We start from the raw sequence: 24382 nt of genomic DNA, 5'->3' as shown, positions 1-24382 counted from the left end.
TGTTATCACGCCGCGAAATAAACTTTTGTATCCAAGAAGGAATCCTCAAGAAAAAATGGGGGATACCCGCGATTGCCCAATGGTCAGTCCTCATGTTGGTTCGATCGCTTATTCTTTGGGTTCCCCTTCATCCATGATTCAAATTCAAGAAGCTATCACCAAAAAAGGGCTTCCCTTGAAAAAAGAGGTTGGATGTGTGGTTCCGTGATAGTAATAACAGGTAGTACCTTGCTATAATTCAGATATCTTTCGTGCAATCGAGTTTCAAGTTGATGATCAAACAGGCACCTCCATTTAGGCTTGATTGTGTCCTGTTCGGAAGAATCCACATACCTTGGAGGTAAACGTAGAAACCGATCAAGAAACCCTCCCGGGCAAGCTGTGAAGACCTTCCATTTTCGACGGCGAGGTGCTTCCACATGATTGTGATGGGATTTGGTCAGGTGAGTTTCAGGTTTGCGATGTCTACTTCGTCACATTTTGAGGTGCAGCGCCATACAGTAGGTAGATGTGACAAGGTACATCTTGTGTGTGTGTCATTTTGTAGCTTCTATGATTGCTTGCATTTGATGCATGCGGATTGATTGGAAGCATTAGAGGGGTCCAATTCATAGCGCACGCTGCTATAAGGTGATGCATTGATGGCGGGGAGTTATGACATGAGAAAATCTAGCAAATGATGAATGAGAAACCCAACATCAGTCAGTGAAGGCCAAGAATGTACATTCTCACCACAATCGAAAATATGAGAAGCCACGCCACTGGAGATGGATGAAAGATATTGGTCGCTCAAGTCGGCCCACCCGCTCCCAATTCGACCCAAGTGCTGTTGAACATAGGAACAACATTCTACAAACGATGTGAAAGTCGAAAATCTCAATTCAATGTATTCGCTTCGTGTCGCATGAGTCCACGGAGCCTTGTGATGAACATGTCAACCGTACTATCACCGTCCGAAAGATCTGAAGCAAGGCCACGAAAGGACATTTTCAAGTTCAGAGATTACAAGAATAGAAAGATAGGCAATCATTCACAAGCGTCTCAACGGCTTCAAGGAGCCATTACGAAAAATAGTCCCAGCATTCTTGAGGCCAACCGAGATCTCCTCAGCGTCGTTTCACAATAATATTGACCCCCCTATGGATACGACGGCCGAGGGATGTCATACCAAGCATCTTCGTGACTCGCGGGTTGAATAGTCCGTCGTCTTTGGAGTGGAGGTCGCATCGTTGGTCTCAACCAGAGGGATGGTATTCGTCAACTGTAGTCTGCCAAAAGCTTCGATCCTAGGAAATTCACGGGTCTACACACCGAGTAAGTTTGCCGTCATAGCAACGATCATCCAGCGAGTTCAACGCTCAGATCGCGCGCTATTCACGCAGAGGCATTTACTTTTCTTTCTCGAAGCTGTCTATCTTCACGCTCGTCCATTGAGATTGTGGATGAGATGATTAGGAGTACGGTTCTCCGCTACTTCTGATCCTCATCATGAGAGAAAGCCTGACTTAGTGAGATTACAAGATAGTTAAGAATCTAATCACTCCCTCCTCATTTTTTCTCCAGCCAAGATTTTTGCCTCTCTGTCAACTTAACGCATGAATCTTCTTAGGTCTTCCAATGTACCAATGTACTGCACTGGCTGGATCATCTGTGCTTGGATATTGAAATTTCACAACGAATGTTTATTGAATAACACTTCCGTCAACCACGCCCCTCATGATCCACTTCCTCCCCACGCAGAAAGGTGATTTATGCCATACATGGTCCTCCCAGTTCTTATTCAAGATCAAATATAGAAACACGCTGTCTTCAGCTTCCTCAATTGCAAGTTCCGAGTCCCCAAGCGGTCGTACTAGCCCGTTTTGTGATGTCTCTCTGGAAATTGAATTCTAAATCTCGTTCCCAGTTTGAATATTACTCCGCTCTCCATGCAAATACGACCTTCCGTGCTCCATTAACTAATGGGCCAATGACTATTCGATCGTCATATCAATCAAAGAGCTTTCCTTTCTGTGAGGTTCGACCGAGAGAAGTAATTTGCATAGGGAGGAACCACAATTTTTACTCCCGATGCAAGAAGCATGGTCCAGATGTGCAGATGGCAAGGTTACGCGGAGATTACACATCTAATGGGGTAGATGAAGCCGATGCAAGTGGTGGCATAAGATTTAAGAGACAGCATAATTATGTGAACCTAGCAAGGGATGAAGGAGAAGAAGGAAAGGAAGAAGCATCTTCTTGTCGAAAATGCAGGTCGCAAGTGATGTGGAGAAACTCCAGAGATATATGTTTCATATCCCATGAACTTAATGCTTTGAACTATTGTACCCAGTTTTTAAAATAATAATCGATTTTACTTAACGTTGATCTAAAGTTCTAGAGTGAGCTTTGCTGGATTGCTTGTAGGTCCGCCCTAAAACCTAGTGAAGGTAAGGTGGTTGTGGAAGACAACCTTGAAACACAAATTTCCTGCTTTCCTCAGATGATGCACGAGAAACAAAGCCACCACCTTGAAAATGGCACAGTGACATAGAGATTCCTAGGAGCTGCACACCTCCATCGTCACCACTTCATTATTCAGGTTACGCTTACAGTACATTCGGTTATGCTTCGCCTCCTTCCTACTCCTACCTCATCTCTACAACTTGAGCAAGTCATCAATGACATGAAAGACAATGGACCGGTGGGTTGGATACATACTCAGTCGATACGTGAGATTAGATATCAGGAGAGAAAGCCATTCCATGGAAGAAAAAGGGAGTAGAAAAGTAGAAACAAGCGCCAGGAGCAGATTGTGCCGCGTGCAGTCTTTACCCTTGATCGAAGTACTTTCTCAAACACGAGGCCTGAGGTGATGGCATGCCATTGATTATTGACAGGGCTCTAATCAAGCAAGCTACGAGGCTTTTCATATTTGCCTCATTTTATGAAAGTCCGACAGACAGAGGGATAAGTGAGGGAGAGGGAGAGAGCGAGGTTTTTGGAATGGTAGAGCCGTATGGATTTTGGAAAGGAGAACCGATCATGCCATCATTACTTTTCTTCCCAGGCTTCACAGATCCAAGTATACAATGGGCGGGTAGAGAGTCGCACGAAAGGATATAAATTTAGATGGAAGAGTTGAATGGTCGAATCAGCAGCACAAGTCATGTTTTATCATCTGTCAGCTACGCTACACTGCTGTACTGTACTGTACCTATGTATACCAGCAACCAGTACCAGCCCTTAGACCGACCAGTCTAGTTGAACACCCAGGAATTTCTATTAATATTTGCCTCCTCAACGCTGTTTTAATATTATTGCTCCATATCAGAATTGACGACGTCCTAGCGGTCACTTTCTTGAGTCATACATCCAAAGGCATTTTGCATCGTCTTATGTACGCACCTAGGTCCGGAGGTAGGAGGTGCTTCTTGGTGCTTTGTCATTCTGGACGTGATCTATCGATTCGGAAATCATGCCTCCGCAATGTGTACCAGGACAGCATCAGTAGATGAATTGTAATATAGCAATTGGCGGACGTGATTCCACAGTTGAACGTCTCTTTCAATGAATATCAATAGTATGACGGATGTAATTCTAAATCGAAGACACCTTTAACGGCCGCATTCCCATTCGGTTACAGCATCAGTATCTCTTGTCTCACTCACTGTAGAGAGCTCAAGGTCATTTCAACAGGGCAGCTCTTTCTTTGCTCTAGAAGGAGAATGAGTTCCATTTGCCATCCACTTTCCCGTACAAATCCACCCTCCTGCCAATTCTCAATAGTAAGAGACCACACGCTCACGGAATCCTATAACCGACCCCCAAAAGGAGAGGCAGCCAGAAGAAGGAAGATCGGGAAATTATACAATACAGACTAGGTACATTGTACGCACAGTGCACACAGACGAACATACACACGAACACACACCGACGAAAGGACTGGCAGCCATCTACAACGCACACACATTCACGTTCTCCCCCATCTCCGAGATTCTCCATTAGTGTCATCCTCAGGATTCTGTGCTACTACCTACTGCCCACTACCTACTGCCGACCACCTACAGCAGTCCATCCTTCGTTCTTCAACACCTCCCTCCCTGACAGTTCTTGCGCTCACTCGCCTGCATACCGCATACCGCATACCGCATACCACGTAGAGCACACAACCCATACGACCTTGAGGGCCTTCAACTGCTCCTCCCCCCTGGAAGCTTGCTTCAGATCACGATAACAGCCAATCTGATCCCTCGAGCCTTCCACAAACTACCTAGTGAGCACTCTCAGACCTATTCGCACTAAACCCTGTTCGCCAACTGCGAGCTTGTCCAACGACTTTTACGAACATTACGACTTCTCAGCAGTAACGGGCGAGCACAAGAAGAAGCAAAAAGACTGTCTGGCATTCCTTCCTTCTCTTCCCCCCACGCGTGAAGCCGGATCAGCGAACAAAACGGCACTGCGTACATATCCTCTCGTCATTATTCGATCGATGCACGAGGCGCGAACCACACGATAGCACCGTCGATATTTCCACTCGTTCGACCCGGGGGCATCCTCTCTGCCCACTATAACGAGCCACTACGACGCACCCAAGTTCCGGAGGTTGCAGCCCTTAAAAGAGCAAGGGAAAAAGACTGGAGAAGACGTCTTTTTGAGCACACACCCAAGCACCACCCATCCCCAATCACCGACCCCTTGACCATTTCTTACCACACTCCCCCGTCCCAGACTCCCAGTAAGCAGCTTAGCACCAGAGCAAAGCGAGGATAAAGCAAAAAGCCCAAGCAGCGAGCGCGATTATCATCCTTGAAAACATTACCAAAAGCAAGTTAGAACGAAAGGGGAGGGGAGAGAGTCAAGACACGACACAGAGCGGACCATCCACTCATTCCACCAGCGTTCTTCCTTGGCTGTCCATACCCACCCGTTCTCTTGCCCATTCCAAGTGACATTGCTGCGACTATTTGTGTTATTATTATTATTATATTATTTATTATTCATTATTACTATTGCTATTGCTATTCTTGCTGCTCTTGTTTCGTCCGTCTTCTTCGTCTTCTTCTTCTCGACCCTTGCCCCGTCAGCCAGTCCTCTTCCAAGTGCAGCAGCAGTGTGCACACCACTTTCACCCAACATCCACAATCCAAGTAAAAAAAGATCCAAGGCCCCTACCACTTTTCGACCGCGCAGACCAGGTCCAAAAAGGCTCAGATTGGAGATTCTCAAACGACTATTAACTCAAACATTCCATCTTAAACCCCCCCGTGCCTTCCTCATCTCAAACTCGAAAAAAAAATCTACGTCTCTCATTCTCGTCGCAGGTCGCCCGTACACCCAACAAAAAACACATTCTACCCCTCAGCCGCAATCAGTCTCTTCTATTGATCGCAGCTTTCTCCCGAGGGTCTCTCTTCATTTACCGACCGAACGAAACGAAGAGCGTCGCGACGAAATAGATCAGATTTGTTTGTGAACAGTGTTGTTGTCGCGGCATATTTTCTTCCATCTTTTCGCTCGCCGAAGCTTCTATCATTCACTTCCTTCAGTCGTCCGGTCGACCTTTACACACATACACCCTTCTCTTAATTTTACCCAGCCGCGATTAGACGGTTTTGTTTCTTCTCTTCCTCTTCTTCTTTTTCTTCTTCTTCCTCCTTCTTAAACACATTTGAAAAAGAATTCGAGTCAAGTTCTTGCTGGCCTCGAACCCCTCGAACGTCAACTGCTTCATCTGGCTTTATCTGTACCGGAGCAGGCCCTCCATTCGAATATCAACCCGCACATTTCATAGAACGTCCTTACGATCTCGATTCCAACCCAGTGCTCTGACACTCGCTTCGCTCTCCAAATTCTCGAGGATACTATTGCTTCATCAACGTCGCTGATTTCTCATTACTTCAAACATTAATCAACACGTCCCATCTTCGGTTTCTCGTGTTTCTCAGCCTTGCGGCCTCGCCGGTGTTTCGACTCCCCACTCGATTTAGTTGACATCTTCTCTCCCAGACGGTTCTTGAGTCGTTGTTTCGACTCAATTGAATGGCGCATATGATGTATTCGCAACATCATGCGACGATGGCTCCTCCACAGAAACCAGAGACCTTCATGCTGAGCAGTGAAGCACAACAAAGTCTCCCTCAAGATGCTCAAGTGGCACTCCAACAAGTCGATAACTGTAAGTAGCAAGCATTGCTGTGCAGATGAATTTTGCTAACCTGATTCCAGTAAAATACTTCTTAATATCTGCTCCTGTTGATTGGTCGGCGGATCAATACATCAGACGATTCCTCCTCCCAACTGGTGAATACGTTTCCTGCGTGTTGTGGTATAGTGAAGCTGTTTCTTTATTAGGAATTTATTGGAACTGATGATATCATAGGAACAACCTCTTTCATATTTCCGGCACCGACATCGTGCGATGCCTGTCTTTTCGATTCCAAGCTTTCGGCCGACCAGTCAAGAATTCAAAGAAATTCGAAGAGGGTATCTTCTCTGATCTGCGAAACTTGAAGTCTGGAACCGATGCCTCCCTTGAAGAGCCAAAGAGCGGTTTCCTTGACTTCCTTTACAAAAATAATTGCATTAGAACACAAAAGAAGCAAAAGGTTTTCTATTGGTATAGTGTGCCACACGACAGATTGTTTTTGGATGCTCTGGAGCGAGATTTGAAGAGAGAGAAGATGGGACAAGAGGCTACAACCGTAGCAGTCAACGAGCCAGCTTTGTCTTTCGAATTCGACTCATCGCAATCCTTGTTTGAGCAGCTCACAAAGGCTCAACAAGCCAACTCTTCATCATTCTCTGCCCAACAACCTTCATACAATCAATCACAATCAACATCTCCAGTGATGCGAGCGATGGATTCGATGCCTCCTCCACAGATGATTCCTCAAGCTATGGCCATGCCAGAAGAGATGAACCAAATGGCAGCTTACCAACAAATGACAATGCAACAACCACCAATGCAACCACAGCAACATCACCATCAACAACAAATGCACCAAGTCAAGAGAGAGCCTGATTTCAACCGCGTTCAATACAACCAAAACGGTGTCCCAATCGGGCAAACACATCAGCGACATGCCTCTATGCCTGCATACGGATTAGAGTACTCCCCCGCGCCCTCATTCGTTTCATCACATTATGAAGATTACAGCGCTCGTGGTATTTCATTTGAACCAATTACCCCACCTCAACAGGCCCTTGGAATGGGAGCTGAACCGGCTTATATTGCAAACGAGGAAACTGGTCTCTACACAGCAATTCCGGATCATATGGGTGGTGTCAATGGCCTGCATTCTATGATGCAGCTACCCCCATCAAACTTGTCTGGTCCACAATTTTCACATGCAACCAGAGGTTACGGAGCAAACAATGTTTACTCAGTGATTGAGGGTTCGCCAACGTACAAGCAAAGAAGACGCCGCTCGTCAATTCCTCCAGGAGTTGCATCAATCGTTGCTGCTGCCGCCGCAGCTGGCCAACATTCCCACCAAGCACACAGGCCATCAGATCTACGAAGATCAGTCTCGCACTCTGTTGGACCAGTAGCTGAAGGTGACGAGTCGGGCGAGAATTCTCCGCCTGGACTTACGTACAGTAACCAAATCCCCCATCAGATGGCGCACCACAAAGAAATAGTTGATTTCTCCAGACACGGAACTCCCCTTTCCACTGTCGAGGATTCTCCACACATGAATCCAATGTCCTTGCAACAATCGGACTTCCAGTTAAACAATGACGATCTTGCAGGCGATAGTCCACTTGATCATTCTCCTCAACGAAGACACATGCAAGGACCAGGTGGAGTAGTGCGAAGAGCACGAAGCGCCACGATGATGGAACTTGGTCCCTATCCCCAAAAGTCACACTCATGCCCAATCCCCACTTGCGGTCGTCTGTTCAAGCGTTTAGAGCATCTTAAACGGTATGTTTCATGTTTTCTTTTTCTTCATTTCTTTTGTCCGGCTGTAGATCAAGCCGCTGACTTAACCCCCCTCCAGACATGTGAGAACCCATACACAAGAAAGACCCTACATCTGCCCACACTGCAGCAAAGCATTCTCCCGCTCAGACAACCTAGCACAGTATGTTACACATTATTTGAATTTCAATCCCAACCACCCCACCACACCCACCCACACACACACACAGCATAGCCGTCCTCGCCTGAATCCAGTTGTTGATATTCCGAACATGAGCTAACAAGTATCCAATAGACATCGTCGTACACACGATCGTGGTGATGGATCTGAAGGTGCCTATGGCAACTACAGCGGTGAAGAAGAAGACTTCGAGGGTGAAGATCACCTTGGACCTCTCGAAGACGCTTCTCCCAATTCCGAAAATGGTTATCTCCCACAAAGCATGACGTCGAATTTCAATGGCATGCCTATGTCAATGGGAATGATGAATCCTGGTATGGCTGCCCCCAGTCAGCTCATCAATACACATCAACTCATGCAGCAACCGATATAGAGTTCGCGCCGAACTCCCCGTCGTTTGAATAATGCAGGTTTCTCAGCATCATTTTTGATCACCACTAAGTCGACTATGACACCTTCTACTTCCCCTCTTTGTATATGATCTTTTTAGTAGTCTTTTTCTCTATTTTGTTTTCGTTGCATAGCTTTGCGAGTCCTGCCGTGTGCTACACGTTTTCATTGGCTCTCCAAAGCTTTCATATTTTTACCTCTATTTCCTTTTAGTTTTTATTTGATACGGCTTTTCTATAGGCGCTACGGCCTGTCGTGTTGGTTGCAGCTGCTTGGGATTATTTTGATGATCATGATGGATTTCTTTATGAAGCTCTCAAAGCCCTCAACACTTTTTGTGGGCTGTTCGGATAATTGGGAAAAATGGGGTGTCTACAAAGGAAGGAACAGAAATTTCCGGGAATGGGTAGAGTGGGCAGGCAATGGCAGAGTGGACATCTTGTGTATTTTGCCTTGCCTTGTCTTGTCACTGGCTGATGGACTATCGTGCTCTCTGCCATGAGGTAGATGGAGCGCGTAGGCCAGGGCTACTTTTGTATGCAATGCGATTTCTTTTTATGGGGTCTCGCTGGGTTGGTAGTTGGAGTGGCAGTTTACGTGTTACAAACTGAGAGGAGGGGGAACATCATAAGGGTGAAGATGAGGAAGGAAATAGAGATGAACCTCCTGTGTATAATCAAAAATGTTTTTGTATGTTCGGTCATTTTGGTCTTGGGGAGGGGGGTTTATGGTGTTAATCGATTGATATGAGATCGATGAGTGGAGTTGATATGAAGTGAACATGAGATGCGATGAAGAGAATCATAGACTATGTTATACCCAATTTTTACTCTGCTCGTGTGCCCTGGTGCTTTCATAATGTGAGATGAGCAATTTTTCTTGATAAAAGATTGAAGAATAACCTGACGCTGAATGATGGCATTCTCTCGCACATCGTCTCGTCCTCTCTTCATAGTCTAGTACTTTTCTTCTTATTTTCTCCATCTTCACTGCCAGATGCTATGCATCTACTCTAGCTTTTATTGCTGATCCAAGTAAGAACTCCAACTTCAGCAATCAACTTCAGTAATCAGCAATATCAATCTATTGATGCCCTACCGCAAAATCTCAATGTTGCACCTGCCAATTTGGCACTTGCGTCTAGTATTATCTCAACAATAGTTTCGCTTGTTTGCGTTATATCTTCTGTTCTATTCTGGCCCGACGAGAAGCGCGTAGGTATTCTTTGGATTGTGTTTCGAGCGAAAACGACAACTGCTTGAACTGGCAATTGAGATTTGCTTTATTAACATTGCTTCTAGACTTACCCTGTCTCCCCCATAGATCTCATAGGAGCTCTCTCTCTCTCTCTCTCTTTCAACGCCAACGTTCTTCGTTGTCTCCGGGATATGTGTTCTATTTGGCTTCGCCGCATCCACGGCATCTGTCGGAGAGACTCGTCAATATGACCACGGGATTTTCGATCTCGAGGCCTGGGTGTGCCAGCCAGTCCGCGTTTTGAGTGGTTTTCGAGGGTCGTATGTATAGCTACTTTTGCAGGATGCATCTTTGATACGCATTATTGTGTCGCTGCTGTTGTTTCTGCATGTATTGGATCCTGGGCGTTGAGGGATCAGTGGGATATGACTATGAGAGGGCAGAAGGAGAGGCGAGGAGAGGAGAGAGCGGCAGGCGTATGGTTTAGGTCGGGATAGTGAGGTTAATTCGGTTGGTTAGGCCATTGATCTTGGTTGTCGAAAGTGTGAGATGAGAATGTCTGGAATTTGAAGTGAAGTGTGGGGGTTGAGATTAAGTGGAGGGAGGCGCATGGCCATGGATAATATAGGTGTGATGGTGAACAGCGGGAACATGAGATCAGTAGCTGAGTTGAAATCTGGAGAGCATGGAAATTCTAATACAAATGTTAATGATTGGATCATGGAACGTTGATATCGATCTGGATACAATGCACACACGTAATTAGGTCTAAACACCACTCGGCAGAGGCAGTAACATGAGAGCGCTGGCCCTCCTCGTCAAGGTCTGTTAGCCAGAGACCAGATTTTATGTTATTGAAATGTATTTCTGGAACCGCCATTTCCAAGATCAGAAACATACCAATATCCTGAGTTTCCCTTCCCAATCTTTGTCGATTGAGAACTGTATTGTGTGACAAGTAAATTTCAATATTAGACCAACCTCGCACCCTCACCTCTAGTTGAACTTTCAACCCATCACTCTCGACAATCCCAAGGTAATGTCACTTCAATAACACCATGCAGAGCTCATTCAATTGGCACAAATGCAAAGCTTAATATTTCGCCTACATAAACCCCACCAATTCACTCTAAGCACCAAAGCACTTCTCATACCCGACCATTGTAAACCTATACCTAACATCATTGTTATGCAACCTCGTCAACGCTGTCTTCAATCCCTCCTCATTAATCTCAATCGTCTCCACCCAACTCTTGATTCCCTTCTCAACTGCCAAATCCAACATGGCGAGAACTTCTTTCCTGCTACCCAAATGACTTCCTCCGATGAGTACACCGTTCTTCAAGAGCTCAAAGTTATCGATGGTTTGGCCCTCGCCTTCGGGTAATCCGACCGATACCCAGTGTCCGTGAACGTCGAGAAGCTCGAGGTATTCGGAGAAATTGAAGCCAGAAGATGAGGAGGCAGTGTTGACGATCAAATCAAAGGTCATGATGTGCTCTTTGTTCCAATCCTTGTCGGCAGTGGCGAGGAAGCCGTCGGCGCCGAGTTTCTTGGCATCGGCTTCTTTAGCATGGGTTCTGTTTGTAAGTTTGGATTAGTATCTTTCTCATCTTAGGAAGTTCATGGGAAACCAGGTGGGCGATATCCACATACCTCGAAATAGCCCAGGTCTCGGCTCCCAAAGCTTTAGCAAACATAACTCCAAAATGTCCAATTCCACCCAACCCCACAATACCCACTTTCTTCCCTGGCCCACAGCCATTTCTGACCAAAGGACTATACGCTGTCAAGCCAGCACACAACATAGGAGCTGCCTCTTCACTCTTTAATCCATCTGGGATGGGGAAGACCCAATGCTCATGAGTTCTAACGTGACTAGCATAACCACCTTGGGAAACGATTCCAGTTTCTGGCCAGACGGCTCCATAAGTATCGAGCTGATGGCGACAGTATGTTTCGTTGTCATTCTTGCATTGACGACATTGGAGACAAGAGTATGATTGGGCGCCGACACCGACACGTTGGCCAGGTTTGATGAGGGTTACTTTTGGGCCAACACGGAGGGCTTCACCTACGATTTCTGAGGACAGATTGGAAATATTAGCACATTCTCATTCTTGCACAACTATTCAATTGAGCTCTGGCTCATCTGCTTTACTCTCAGGCCCAACATTGGAAACGTAAAACGATAAGTAGAAGAGTGGGAAACCATACCGTGCCCCACACAAAGCGGAAACTTTTGTTCACCCCACCCTCCACTAACAGTATGCAAATCACTGGCGCAAACACCACACGCCAGAATTTTGATATCGACATCGAAGTCGCCGAATGGCTTAGGTGTGTATTCATTCTTGTGAAACTCGGTCCATTTCGCCGGATCTTCAATTTGGAATCCGGTGAAAGTTTCTGGGTATCCCATTTTCGTATAATGCGTGGAGATGAGTTTTGGCGGGGTATATATTTGGGGGAGGGGTTCAAATGGAGAAGCGTGTTAAAAGACCGAGAAGGACGATATGAAGAGTGGTATGAGGAAACAGAAGAAGGGGAAAAGAAAGAGGAAAAACAGAAAGGAATCTCTGAATAATAAATACTTCTCTATACACTCGCCAAGGGCATCTCCATTTCCCCCCATCCATGGGGTCGTTCATGGGGGGGCATATGGAAGACATACAACCCGCATTTAAGGGCCACTCACCCCACCATCCCAGCGGGGTTTATATCGCGGGTTTATCTCATCAAATAGATTGCGGGCGTTGAGATTTTTTTCCGGGGTCGTTGTCGTGGGATGTGCATTTTATCCGTCGCCGGGGAAGTCTCGTTTGATACGTGGATCTCAATGCGGCTGCTTATTTTTCCACCACTTACAATGCGAAGCTTGCGGAAATTTCATCATGGCACATAGTAATACCAGTGGTACATAACGCACACTGACGGCAGATGCTAATTCATCTGTCGGTAATATCTAGATCTCGTGCAATCAACTCACCTAATAACATCTCATCAATACAGAATACGGAATCCTACTTTCTGAGCAGGAGGTGATGATTTATCTAGTTATAGGAAAACTAATACTAAACGCTTCATTTTCGCTACCCCTGAACCTGCAGATCCATTTCGCAAAACAAAGGGCTGTGAAGCGAACAATGTCTCAACTTACACATTTTCTTTTATATATAACCCAGACTCCGAAAACGAGCATTCAATCGTCAACCAAGGTGTGTAAACATTGAGGTACCATATTTACAAAGGGTGAGAGAGAGAGAGAGAGAGAGTCATTTTATCTACATCTCCCGGTGGAATATTAAATAGTCTCGTTCGAGTGAATGAAAAGTGATAGAGAAGGATCGATGAAGATAGACGATATCAGCAACTACATATTGATGATTGTATCAAAAGGACACTGTTTTCGAGAATGCATGAGGGAAAGGGGTAAAGATGAATTTCAAGGGTCTACGACATATGAACTTTGAAAGCCAATAATTCCTGATCTTGTGAATCGTTTCTTAAGAACCCATATACTCTGATTGACCAATAGTTCCGTTCAAGACACGCAATTGACGATGCAAATCTTGTATCAAAACTGAACATGCCCAAAGGTTATGAGATTTTTCCAAGCAAATAAAAGGATGCTGAAGCATAGCCCGGGATTCCATTTGTTCTATCTGTCTACTATACTCTTACAAAATTTATTAGAAGAAAAAAGCCTAAGCAATCAGACGACTTCCTCCAGTCATTTGAAAGTGTGTAGCCACCTAGCGTTGTGCATACCAATTGCAAAGTCCCTCCTTGTAACCACCAGAACGCAAAAACCCCAAAATCTTCGATTCCATTCAAGCATTATAACCACCCTACGCCATATAATTTCCTTGTCAAAGCATGATGCATCAATGCTTTTCCCTAATAAACTCACCCATAACTCCAAAGTTTCCCTTGAAACTTGTTGAGCCTGGAACCAGAGAACTCCCACACTAATAACACACCTTCGATGAATTAAAGCCCATATCATACAAATCTCGTAATCTTAAAAAATCATGATCCATCAAACAAACCTCAAATCACTTGAATCCACGAAATTTTCTCCTTGCCTTCCCCTTTCTACCTTTTGCAGCTGGAGTGGTTCCATTCATTCCACTTGGGCCGTCCTGAACACCAGCTAAAGCTTTGACATCCTCATCATCCATTTCGCTGAGATCATCGCTTGTGTGAGAGCCATTCGTATTTTCGACTGGAACTTCTTGCAAGACACTAGTTCCTTCAGGCTGAAAATCCTTGACATACCAAGGAATGCCCCCGTTATTAAGGACATCTGCACCATCTGTGTTATTTTCGCCATTTGAAACTGGTGGTGTTGGTGGGGTAGGCTGATTGCCTTCTGGAGTAGAAGAATAGCCATTGGTATCAGGCGGCGTAATGCCATCACCATTTGTTGTGAGCGTTCCAATACCATTGTTAAGAAGTTGTGGATCAATCAAGTGGTCTGTGTCAGAAATAGTAGCAGGCGCAACATGAATGACATCCTCGACATCATGCTCCGCATCAGCATCAGCATCAGCATCGGCATCTGGCATGTTTGTATCTATGACTTCAGCGTTTGCAACGGGAGTTTGCCCGCGGTCCACCACTCCGGGATTTAGAGTCTCAGAAGCAATCTCTTGTGATTGTGCAACGTCAAGCATGTCTTCATCCTGCAATGGCTCCGGCGCTTCAACGTCCGCAAAGGCATCAGATGAGCTGTTCGAACCTTCAGCAGGAAGTAGACAGTTTTCGAGTAAGACATTCAACACTTTTAGCTGATCCTCAGGCCTAGTCTTAACCACATCACACTCGGCTCGAATTGCACCCTCTAACATAGGCTGAACAGCCTTGATAATACGTCTTCCGATTTTGCGACGGTTTTGCACGTTTAAATTGACCGTTTTGGAAGATGTCTTTGCGATATCCCTAGCCGTGTTTTCTTTCTGCTCAGCTTGCGAGGTATTTTCCATGATAGCAGCAGTGATGATGGAACTAAAGTCTTTCGCAAACGCCCCCGTAGTAGTGTAAAAGCGTTGACTGAGTTTATCGCCGAGTCGACTGAGACCACCGGTAAATACTTTTTTGCTATCGATTCTACGATTTAGTTTATTAGCTTTTGTCGCCCCCATAATTGGGCGAAACCTTACTGTAAAGCCCTTCCAATAACCGGAGGCAGTAAATGAGCCACAGGGAAGTATATTGTATCGACAGCATCCTTTTCGACCCTTGCAGCTTCTAACTTCTTTAATTCGCGTTCTTTAATTTCTCCAGCAAGATCACGAAGTTTTCCCATATCTTTGAGTAGAAGTTGAGCAAAATCGATACGGCGTGCAAGCCTTTCCCTCCCTACGTGACCCATACCGGAGAAGTTGCGCCGGGTGATTTCCATGGAAGAAAAACTTTCCATTTGGAGTTGCAGTCGCTTCAAAAGAGCTGCGCCTCTTCGGGCCTCTCTCTTGAGAGTCCAGTACTTACAACAATCTGCAGTCCACTCCCTACGTCTGCGAAGATTGTAACGTTGCAATGACATTTCAACAGAGTTGAAGATAACTTTTGGAATGATCGGAGCTCCCGAGGGAAGTTTCCAAATACCTTTGATTGGCTCTTCAGACTGAATATCTTGATTGTATTGCAGAAATGATCCCCGGACATCATTCAAGTCAGTGGCTTCTGGATGTCTTCCTGCTTTACGATGAGCCATAGCTAACATACCAGCAGCCTCATTGGAATCAGCCCACACACGGCCACGCATAGTCTTCTTGTAGAATCTGCGAGCTTCAGCAGTAGCGGCGACAGTGTCGTTCTCCCGAGCATGATCTTGAGGCGAGTGTTTATCACAAAAGGCCTTTAGAACAGCATGTCCATCTAGGACAGCCAAGGTCCCATGGTTGTTCTTCATCTTCAAAAACAGACGAGCTCTGCGAGCACAAGTGACATGGAAAGCTGTGAAGCAGGCTTTATTGCCACATTGCACACATGCTCCCATACTTTGACTACAGATGTAGCAGTTTAATTTCCACCTGCTTTTCGGCACCTTCTCAACTTCCATAACTGGTTCCATAAATGTAGTGTTACCAAGAGAAACTTCAGGAATCCACATGGCGCAGAGTAAATGCGACCATTTTGAAGCATTGGTTTGCTTGAAAGCTCCATCGGTGTTGGGACAGAAAATACAAGTCTAAAGATGAATTAGTATTAAGACTGAAGATGTAGGTCTCGAGTATGACTTACAGGAGTAGAGCGTCCAATCAACTGACACTTTCTGCACATCCATTGACCTTCGGGAATAAAAGGAACTCCATAGCATTCTTGATGCACAGCCAAGTCGCAGCCATCGCAGAACACAATGGCGTTGGTGTTTTCACAATCTCCGTCATCACAGATAGCACATTTACTATCTTGTTCTTCTCCAACCTGAGCTTCGCCGTTAACGGCAGCAGCGGAGCTGGACCTTGGCCGATGGGTTTGAGGCGGCTTTGGATTTGGCTTTGGTATAGTTCGTTCTAGATTATGCCAATCTTTTTCTATCTTAGTTAGAGTGACTTCGAAAATGTGTCGGGGAACCTCATCAACGCCTTCTGCCTTCCGCCTCTCATTATATTGTTGTAGCCATTTATCATCTGCCTCGTCCATATCATACTCAACACGACCAAGAGTGCTTCCAATTCCATCCAGATCCTCGTTGAAGTTAATATCAGAAGCTTTAATGAATTCTTGCTCAGGCCGAATAAATTCTTCACTTTCCTGATATCCTACATTTGCCATAGATTTATCAACATATTGATCGAATTCTGGCGTATCAAACTTTTTAAGGGTATGCGTTAATCGGAACGAGGGTTGCGGCAGGGTTAGCTTTTCCTTCGCGGTTGTATTCATGACATTTATACCCTTTGGTGTCTTTGGCGTCTTCGGGGAACTAAGGCCGACAGATATTCCAAGGCTCGCAGCAGCCCTGGCGGCGTAGAATGCCTCAGGGTTCTTGGGAGGACGGCCAGGTCTTCTCCTACCTCCTCCTGGTGTACCCGGAATGGTATATGACACTGGAACTCCATTTGTACTAGGAGCAGGTATTGCAGGATTTGGAGTTGTGCTTGTGCCATTTTCATCATTATCCGTCGCCTGTCCAAGTTTACCATTCGCGGACCCTTCCACTAGTTGTGATGCGCCGGCGGGTGTTACAGGTCTCGAGCTTGATGTTCCCTCCACCGCTTCTTGACTGAAGCACATCATTTCTTGATTTATGTCTAAATCGGGATGAAATTCTTCCCAACTTCGTTCCTCTCGAGGCTTGTATCCATCATTTTGCGCAACAGCTGCTGCAGCCTGCGACGACGATCCGAATCTACCTGGGGTAGCCATGGGAGGTTGCTGTGCGCGAGGAAGCACAGTCCTTGTTCTCGTTGTTCGGTTATCTCTGCGAGGGTAAACTACAGGCTGGACTCCGTTCGCAGCGTTTTCGCGTCCTATACGACCGCGAGGTCCAATATAATTATAACCCCCTGGACCAGTACCGCCAACTAAAAGTAGATCTTGGCCGTTCTCGTCCACGTATCTGCCTCCTCCACCGGGACCGCCTGGTACGTATCGACCTTTTTTGGGAGGCTCGGATGTTGGGTTTTTGATAATTGGGTTTTCAAGTCGACGATTTGAGGCTGACGCGGATTTCGGACGTGTAGATCTTGTACCTGAGCCACTTGCAGCTCTTCTGGGGGTTCCAGGTATTGGCGTCGGTGCCATGTTGATATTTAATTCACTCCGACGTACTTATGCGAAAAGAATGTAGAAATGTGGACAAAGGTGAGTTTGTGCCACTAGTGCGGCAGTTAGAGCTGATGGTGAATACCTAGTGTCAGGTTCCGTGAGGGGCGAGGCGCATATGGAATTCGAAGCAATAAAGACACAATTATGCGCGTCTTTCTCTGCGCGGATGAATTGAGTGATGCTGTAAGAGTGAATTACACGAAAATAATGGTTAAGAGATGGAGGTTATCATGATCTAAACTATGTTTGATGTAGCCAACATCTGCAGTATGGTAGTCGCGATGTGGTTGCCCCTTCCGATTAGGTTTAGCTGACATCAAGGATCAAATCCCATTTTGAGTTTAGCATCGGAAAAAAGTATCAGGATACTCCGATGCATGGTGCTTAGTAATCTGCAGATTCTCAGAAGTACAGATTCTACGCATTATCACAGTCCGTGCATGTTTCCCTGCCCTGCATCAGCACCAGTACCAGCATCCACCTGCTCCAATTATTGAACAATGATATTGTGAGCGTTGATCGATTGATCGTTTGATTGTACGGAGTTGGGGTGTGTTTGACAAAATGTCTACACAAACGTTGGATGAAATGCTAGTGCTTTCTCTGATATCTGCTGAATACTTACGAGTAAAGTGGCAACTTCAACGAACTTGTATGAGCATAGGTATCTACACCCTTGATTCATATGCAAATCTGGCGCCTTCTATTGTCTCTACATACCCAAAGCAGTCTGTTGTTCAATATACTACTGGCTTCAATGTTTCATACGTCCTTCAATCTTTCTCTTCACATGCCACCGATATCTAAAAGATAATTTTGGTGTTATAAACAAAGTTTCTCCATGCAGTTCAACAATGGGACCTTGACGATACTCAGTGTCCGTTATGGCAAAAGTCCCCAGTTTTACGAACAAAGTCATTGTTCTATTGGTCTTATACCAAAAGCTTGGTCTTGTGCTGCTGCGTGGTAGTTGGCAATTTCACTGTTCCAAAAGTAAATCCGGCATCACCAGCAGCGTCCACAAAAATATAAAGCTATAAAATTTTTAGACAAGTGGAAGGTCTTGCTTTGAGAAAGCTCTAATCGCACACTATATTGCTTTGATAAATTTTGGACAGTAATTGTGATGTGCAGACTGGGTCCAATTTTTCAACTTCAACACAAGATAAATCAACTCATTAATGACTCTTAATATTTTTGGGGATTTTTGGACACGAAAGAGCTAAATCCAAAAAGGAGAAACATCAAATTGGAGATCGTTACATACAAATCTATTTTTCTGCTATTGTCCTTCGTATTCATTACACGGAGATCATTTCGAATATTGATGTGGTAAGATGGACTATATACTTCCATAATCGTGAGAGGAAAAGGTTCAAAGAATGCAAATTCGTCCCCCTTGTACTGAAGTTCTCGAGTGGATAATATGTGAGCCGTGAACCTGGCACTCTTGCTGCATGAGCCTGCACCCAGGTAACGCCTCGTCGATGTTCCACAAATGCAATATCAACTTCGGTATTGCGTCGAAAGGCTAACATAACAATCACGTAAATCTGTATTCCACCCACTATTCGCTGTTCATCAAACTTATTATCTCGATTTATTGGTCAACCCCGCAACGGTATTTCAATCAGCCTATTTGACATCTCCACAATCTTTCCGAGTGCGGGGAAGGACGATGATCCTTCACCCCACAACGTTCAATAGCTCGCATAATGACAAGATTCCTTCGTTGTTAAAAACCTATCACTGTTACATGAACCCATGATATGCCACTTCCATGGATGTTCCGCATTTAGCCATGAGTTTATCCAGAGCTCCCTCTGCAGTTTCATGATACGTACTGCATAGGAGTTCAGAGCTCCAGGATATGTAATTAGAGCCAGTATGGAAATATAAAGATAGACAATTTCCGGTCATCATCTTGCTATATTCCTGATTTCTCGCCCCTAAAATTTGCTATTGTGAAAGCTCATACAATAAGACATTATTTACTATGGCAGTCGGAGCTCCCGCTCATGGCATTCACGATGCGGCTCTGGAACGTCGACAAAAGCTTATGGGGGCCAGTGGCCCAGCGGCTTTAGTTAAAAACTTTCGAGTCTTCAGTATTGCCTTGTTCGCTTGCATTGGAGGATTATTATATGTATGTGACTCCATATACGTCTTCACGAGAGAAAATTTGATTACGAAATTAATTCATTGTGCGAAACACAGGGTTATAATCAGGGCGTATTTTCTGGTGTGCTCACTATGAACTCATTCATGTCTCACATGGGAAATTATGATAGCACAGATCCAGCAGATCAAAGCAGAAAAGGGTGGCTTACTAGTATATTGGAACTGGGCGCGTGGCTTGGAGCACTTCTAAGCGGATTTATGGCGGAGGCAGCAAGTAGAAAGTATGGGATTTTAATTGCTACCGGTATGCTCTTTTTTTCCAAGTCCAAATATGCAAAGAGTTCCAGATACCTAGGAAGAGACATCATTTGGAAAAGGTTATTGACATTCTATGCTCAAATATAGCTGTATTTATCATCGGCGTCATAGTCCAAGCGACTGCCATCTCCGTTGGTCATTCCGCCATCTTGGGCGGTCGTTTCATAACCGGAATGGGCGTGGGAAGTCTCAGTATGATTGTCCCAATGTACAATGCTGAAGTAGCTCCGCCTGAAGTGCGCGGATCTCTCATTGCCCTGCAACAACTTGCCATCTGTGCCGGTATCATGATATCCTTCTGGATCGATTACGGTACAAACTATATAGGAGGGACTGGCGCGACGCAATCCGATGCGGCGTGGCTTGTGCCAATTTGTCTGCAGCTCTTCCCAGCTATAGTACTTTTTGTCGGTATCTTGTTCATGCCTTTCTCGCCTAGATGGCTAGTCCATCACGGAAGAGAAGAGGAGGCTAGGAAAGTACTAGCACAACTGAGAAATTTACCCCAAGACCACGAGTTGGTAGAGATAGAATTTTTGGAAATCAAGGTCCAGAGTTTGTTTGAAAAGAGATCGATTGCAGAATTGTGGCCCGGTCTCCAAGAATTGACTTGGACGAATACCGCGAAACTGCAGTTTGTGGCAATTGGCAGTTTGTTCAGGACAAAACCCATGTTTAAGAGAGTGATAGTAGCAACCGTTACTATGTTCTTTCAACAGTGGACGGGTATTAACGTATGTGCAGTTCCATCCCCCTTTCAAGCCCTAATACGTCAACATCCCATCAGCTTTCCACTAACATCCCCTCCCCCTTTCCAGGCAATTCTCTACTACGCTCCTACAATCTTCAAATCCCTTGGTCTCTCCGGTAACACTGTCTCCCTTCTCGCCACTGGCGTCGTCGGTATCGTGATGTTCCTCGCAACCATCCCATCCGTTCTCTATATCGACAAGTTAGGTCGCAAACCCATTCTTACAATCGGTGCGATCGGTATGGCTACATGCCACATAATCATCGCAGTTATCGTAGCCAAAAACAGAGATTCATGGGAAGAACATAAAGCCGCAGGCTGGGCTGCTGTGGCTATGGTCTGGTTTGTCTTTCCCCATATTCTCTCCAATCCCCATAGTCCCATGTCTTGTAAATCTAACATGTAAAAGGCTCTTCGTAATCCACTTTGGCTATTCCTGGGGTCCCTGCGCCTGGATTCTCGTAGCGGAAATTTGGCCACTCTCCAATCGTCCTTACGGTATCGCACTCGGTGCCTCCTCAAACTGGATGAATAATTTCATCGTCGGCCAAGTAACGCCTGATATGTTGAGTGGTATTTCTTATGGTACTTACATACTCTTTGGCTTGTTGACATATGGTGGAGCGGCATTTATATGGTGGGGTGTGCCGGAAACGAAGAGATTGGGCTGTGAGTATCTTTCAGTTTTCATTGGGAATGAGAGGTGATGGGTGTTATTCTCTTGCACATTTGTTTTCGTACTGCCTCACACAATTTCAAAAGTTCCTGAACTATGCACGTATGAAGGATTGTAAGCTAACAAATCAAACAGTGGAGGAAATGGACCTAGTTTTTGGCAGCGAAGGTGTAGGCCGGGGTGATCTCGAAAGAATGGAAGCTGTACGTCGCGAGGTAGGATTAGACAGGATTCTTGGGGAGAGTAGCAGCAATGGTGATGTATCTCCAATGAAGGAAAATAAGAGTGAGCAGGCTGAAAAGATTCATGAGATGTAGATGGAGTGGATAAACATTAATACATCAATTTCATGGGTACTTTTCTAAGGATTGGGAAGTGTAATAGTCTAGGGGTATGAAAGATCCAATATAGGTTTTATATTCGTATTCATTCGCTTGTATTAGGAGGTTCATTATCTATATGTATGCGTAAACACCCAACACCCAACTGCCAGTTTGTGGTATATCCCTCGCTACGCCTATTCACATCCATCCCCCTTCCATTTCGTGAAAGCAAAATCTCACAACATTGATCTCAAAAATTAAAGCAGAACAAGAACAAGTGAATGGTAAAATGAGTGTCCAAGGTCAGAAACGACGAGCCAAAATCAATGTAAGCCATGCCCCTTGGTACAATCAAGCCGATGCGTCATCTGCTTTTCTTGCCTTCACGACATCTTTCGCCCCTCCATCTATTCCCGAGCTCCCTCCTTGGTCGTTGAGTAATGGAATCTTATCTAAACTAGCACTTCTTGGGTGACCTGGTCTCTTTGTCTCGCCATCGTTACTTAATATTTCTCCACCCTCGGATCTGGGCGTCATCAAAGGAGATGTCGTTAATTCGGGAGAATTATGCCATTTCTGAACTTCTCGCTTCATCTCCTCAAGCTCATTTTGGAAACATTTGCCAAAGACTTCGATGTAATAATTTGCGCCGTTATAAACAGACCAGCAGAATACAGCCATGAGGAATGATGCAGACGCATATCGGTACCAGAACCATAGAGGGCATGGTAACATGGTGAGCAACGCATACGAGTATTGAATAAGCATAAATGCAGGCTCTTGCATAGATTCGGGAAGAGCGAGAACCGCTTTGCCAATCCAGACTTTGGAGTATGATTTCAGCAGCCAGGTGAATGATGTCGGACGACCTGCAGCAATCTTCTCACGGCGGCGGACAGTGATGAGAAAATGGTAAGAAAGTTGCCATATTGCATATGGAATAGATGACCACAATGCCATTGATAGCAGGCCGTAATGAGTACTTGACCCTACTGGAGATGTACGAATATCGTAGATGGCACTGAAACGCGATTGTTGGACGGATGGGTCGATGAGATGGACAAGACAATGAAGAGTTACGCAGGGCATTATGTGAATAAAGAGAGACGTAACCTTGTCGAAACTGTGAAATACCATAGAATTCCTCCACATGGCAATCGCTACTGCATTGTTGCCCATGGCCAGACAGTAAGTGCTGATGAAAAGTCGTTTTGACTGTGGAAAGATCCAAATAGAGAGGAAACAGAGGAAATTTGTAAAGTAACAGAGATCTGCGAGAAAATAATGATATCCCCGTTTGTGGTAGGCATAAAACCGGATGGGCATGAAGTATAGTAATTGGGCAGTGTACCACCAGTGGAACAACTCAGGATATCCTCCGATCAAGTAGCCACTAATGAGAACATTCAAGACCCCACAGATGAAGGACACCTTTTCTCGAATCGTCACTGATTTCGTATCATTCCAACGTGTTCCAAGTTTGTCAACACTATCGCGCATCCTCTTTTTATATCTGTCCAGCTGCTCATCCGCAGTTGGAACACGCTTTCGCCATTCTTCAACAACCCGGGTCTTCGCATAACTGGATCTTGTCTTTAACTTGTCTCGCTGCTGTCGAACCTTTTGAGATTGTGCGGACAGATTTCTCTGGATTCTTTCGAGTTGTTGAGGCAAATCAAAGTTCTCTAATAAATCAAAGACAGTGATCTTATCCAAAGGAGGCCAAGGTTCCCAATCTTCTTGATATGTGCTACTCCCAGAAGCAGAAGGGCGCCTTGAAAGATGAGGACTTCCATTTTCGGAGGTTGTGTATGTGGGTGTATTGCCATCCTCGGGAGGAGAGCTTCCAGTTGATGAATCGCCACCAGTAAGATGTTGCTCAGAGGATAACGAAGTTGACTCGAGTGCAGGCTCCGACTTAGAAGCTGGTATGGGTATAGGTTCAGTCATTTCTGCTATCGAACGTGAACGGGTGTGAATCGAATCGTAGAAACAAATGCGCCTGAACGCAGAAGCACCTCTTAAAGCTATATCAGCCATGTGTCCTGGAATCTTGTGCTATGCTCCCGAATATCACAGATGAAAAACAACAATGAGGATAACTCACAGAAAAGTATGCTGCTGCAGATGAAGAGTCTTAATATGCGTTCGAGAATGCCCAAGCAGTGACAACTACTGTTGATTGCAGCACATGAACAAATTTCGATAAGGTGATAGGTTATCAAAGAAGAGTTAGATATTTTAGGGGCCTCTCGACTCGAAACTAGTCCCCAAAATAGATAGGGTTTGTTCTGGACAAGTTCTTCCGTGAGTAATGTTGAAGGACGTGAAATCGTGCTTGCTTTGAGAGATGTGGTTGGATGTTGGTGTCAATATGCAAACAGACCACCTAGTGTAGTATCCAGAACTTTTGCTTGATCACAAGAGATGCTTTATGGTAGATTTTGGTTAGATTTCGAAGTGGTGAAATAGGGAGATGAGAATATCTTCCCCCCCCAAAATTTGTTACTTTTTATTTGGTACAATCGTTGTCTCCAATAGAAAGCAAATAACTTTTGCTGGGGGGACAGTCGTGCGTGTACAGCCGTGGAATCGCTACCAATCAATCAGTAAAGTTGATCTGGGGAATACATTTCGTCATTGCTACGTTGAGACAGAACCCTGATTATCTAAGGGGGTACGGTTGTCTAGTGTGGCATAGGGTGAATAAAAGCGATAAAGGGCTCACTGGTGGCTT

General features: G+C 45.2%; 5 protein-coding genes across 6 annotated transcripts; 2 read left to right on the top strand and 3 right to left on the bottom strand.

The window, feature by feature from the left end:
* Nucleotides 1-3514: 3514 nt before the first annotated feature.
* Bcste12 lies at nt 3515-9309 on the top strand. Of its 2 annotated transcripts, none has more exons than XM_024695697.1 (5): nt 3515-6160; nt 6211-6310; nt 6365-7912; nt 8205-8404; nt 8464-9309. In XM_024695697.1, exons 1-5 carry the CDS (start codon nt 6025-6027, stop codon nt 8493-8495), a joined length of 2016 nt encoding a protein of 671 aa, XP_024551490.1. In that variant the 5' UTR covers nt 3515-6024; the 3' UTR covers nt 8496-9309. The 2 variants fall into 2 exon arrangements, with proteins under 2 accessions (XP_024551490.1, XP_024551491.1); XM_024695696.1 differs by adding an exon at nt 7989-8072 and having other exon boundaries at nt 8205-9309.
* Nucleotides 9310-10753: 1444 nt separating this feature from the next.
* Nucleotides 10754-12448, bottom strand: BCIN_10g05550 (hypothetical protein). Its single transcript, XM_001551334.2, has 3 exons — nt 11895-12448; nt 11334-11760; nt 10754-11257 (listed from the first exon to the last, which is right to left on the bottom strand). The coding sequence occupies exons 1-3, from the start codon at nt 12097-12099 to the stop codon at nt 10807-10809; spliced, it is 1083 nt and encodes a 360-aa protein (XP_001551384.1). The 5' UTR covers nt 12100-12448; the 3' UTR covers nt 10754-10806.
* Nucleotides 12449-13261: 813 nt separating this feature from the next.
* Nucleotides 13262-17774, bottom strand: BCIN_10g05540 (hypothetical protein). Its single transcript, XM_024695695.1, has 3 exons — nt 15927-17774; nt 14843-15873; nt 13262-14789 (listed from the first exon to the last, which is right to left on the bottom strand). Exons 1-3 carry the CDS (start codon nt 17430-17432, stop codon nt 13736-13738), a joined length of 3591 nt encoding a protein of 1196 aa, XP_024551489.1. The 5' UTR covers nt 17433-17774; the 3' UTR covers nt 13262-13735.
* A 1343-nt stretch (nt 17775-19117) lies between these two features.
* Nucleotides 19118-21727, top strand: BCIN_10g05530 (hypothetical protein). The gene is made up of 6 exons (XM_024695694.1): nt 19118-19602; nt 19674-19881; nt 19983-20629; nt 20714-20988; nt 21056-21315; nt 21458-21727. The coding sequence occupies exons 1-6, from the start codon at nt 19453-19455 to the stop codon at nt 21637-21639; spliced, it is 1722 nt and encodes a 573-aa protein (XP_024551488.1). The 5' UTR covers nt 19118-19452; the 3' UTR covers nt 21640-21727.
* On the bottom strand, nt 21717-24342 carry BCIN_10g05520 (hypothetical protein). Its single transcript, XM_024695693.1, has 2 exons — nt 23753-24342; nt 21717-23665 (listed from the first exon to the last, which is right to left on the bottom strand). The coding sequence occupies exon 2, from the start codon at nt 23593-23595 to the stop codon at nt 21997-21999; it is 1599 nt and encodes a 532-aa protein (XP_024551487.1). The 5' UTR covers nt 23596-23665; nt 23753-24342; the 3' UTR covers nt 21717-21996.
* Between the last annotated feature and the right edge of the window lie 40 nt (nt 24343-24382).

This window comes from Botrytis cinerea, chromosome 10, assembly GCF_000143535.2.
Source record: "Botrytis cinerea B05.10 chromosome 10, complete sequence".
In the NCBI taxonomy this organism is placed as follows: domain Eukaryota; kingdom Fungi; phylum Ascomycota; class Leotiomycetes; order Helotiales; family Sclerotiniaceae; genus Botrytis; species Botrytis cinerea.
This window is presented reverse-complemented; position numbering and strand designations above follow the sequence as displayed.

Coding starts and splice junctions, on each gene's coding strand:
- Bcste12 (XM_024695696.1), top strand. CDS start 6,025: ATGGCGCATATGATGTATTCGCAACATCATGCGACGATGGCTCCTCCA. Junction 6,161..6,210: donor ACTCCAACAAGTCGATAACT/GTAAGTAGCAAG, acceptor ACCTGATTCCAG/TAAAATACTTCTTAATATCT. Junction 6,311..6,364: donor TACGTTTCCTGCGTGTTGTG/GTATAGTGAAGC, acceptor ATGATATCATAG/GAACAACCTCTTTCATATTT.
- BCIN_10g05550 (XM_001551334.2), bottom strand. CDS start 12,099: ATGGGATACCCAGAAACTTTCACCGGATTCCAAATTGAAGATCCGGCG. Junction 11,761..11,894: donor TCCGCTTTGTGTGGGGCACG/GTATGGTTTCCC, acceptor ATCTGTCCTCAG/AAATCGTAGGTGAAGCCCTC. Junction 11,258..11,333: donor GAGACCTGGGCTATTTCGAG/GTATGTGGATAT, acceptor ACTTACAAACAG/AACCCATGCTAAAGAAGCCG.
- BCIN_10g05540 (XM_024695695.1), bottom strand. CDS start 17,432: ATGGCACCGACGCCAATACCTGGAACCCCCAGAAGAGCTGCAAGTGGC. Junction 15,874..15,926: donor TGATTGGACGCTCTACTCCT/GTAAGTCATACT, acceptor ATTCATCTTTAG/ACTTGTATTTTCTGTCCCAA. Junction 14,790..14,842: donor GTTATTGGAAGGGCTTTACA/GTAAGGTTTCGC, acceptor ACTAAATCGTAG/AATCGATAGCAAAAAAGTAT.
- BCIN_10g05530 (XM_024695694.1), top strand. CDS start 19,453: ATGGCAGTCGGAGCTCCCGCTCATGGCATTCACGATGCGGCTCTGGAA. Junction 19,603..19,673: donor GCATTGGAGGATTATTATAT/GTATGTGACTCC, acceptor TGCGAAACACAG/GGTTATAATCAGGGCGTATT. Junction 21,316..21,457: donor GGAAACGAAGAGATTGGGCT/GTGAGTATCTTT, acceptor CAAATCAAACAG/TGGAGGAAATGGACCTAGTT.
- BCIN_10g05520 (XM_024695693.1), bottom strand. CDS start 23,595: ATGACTGAACCTATACCCATACCAGCTTCTAAGTCGGAGCCTGCACTC.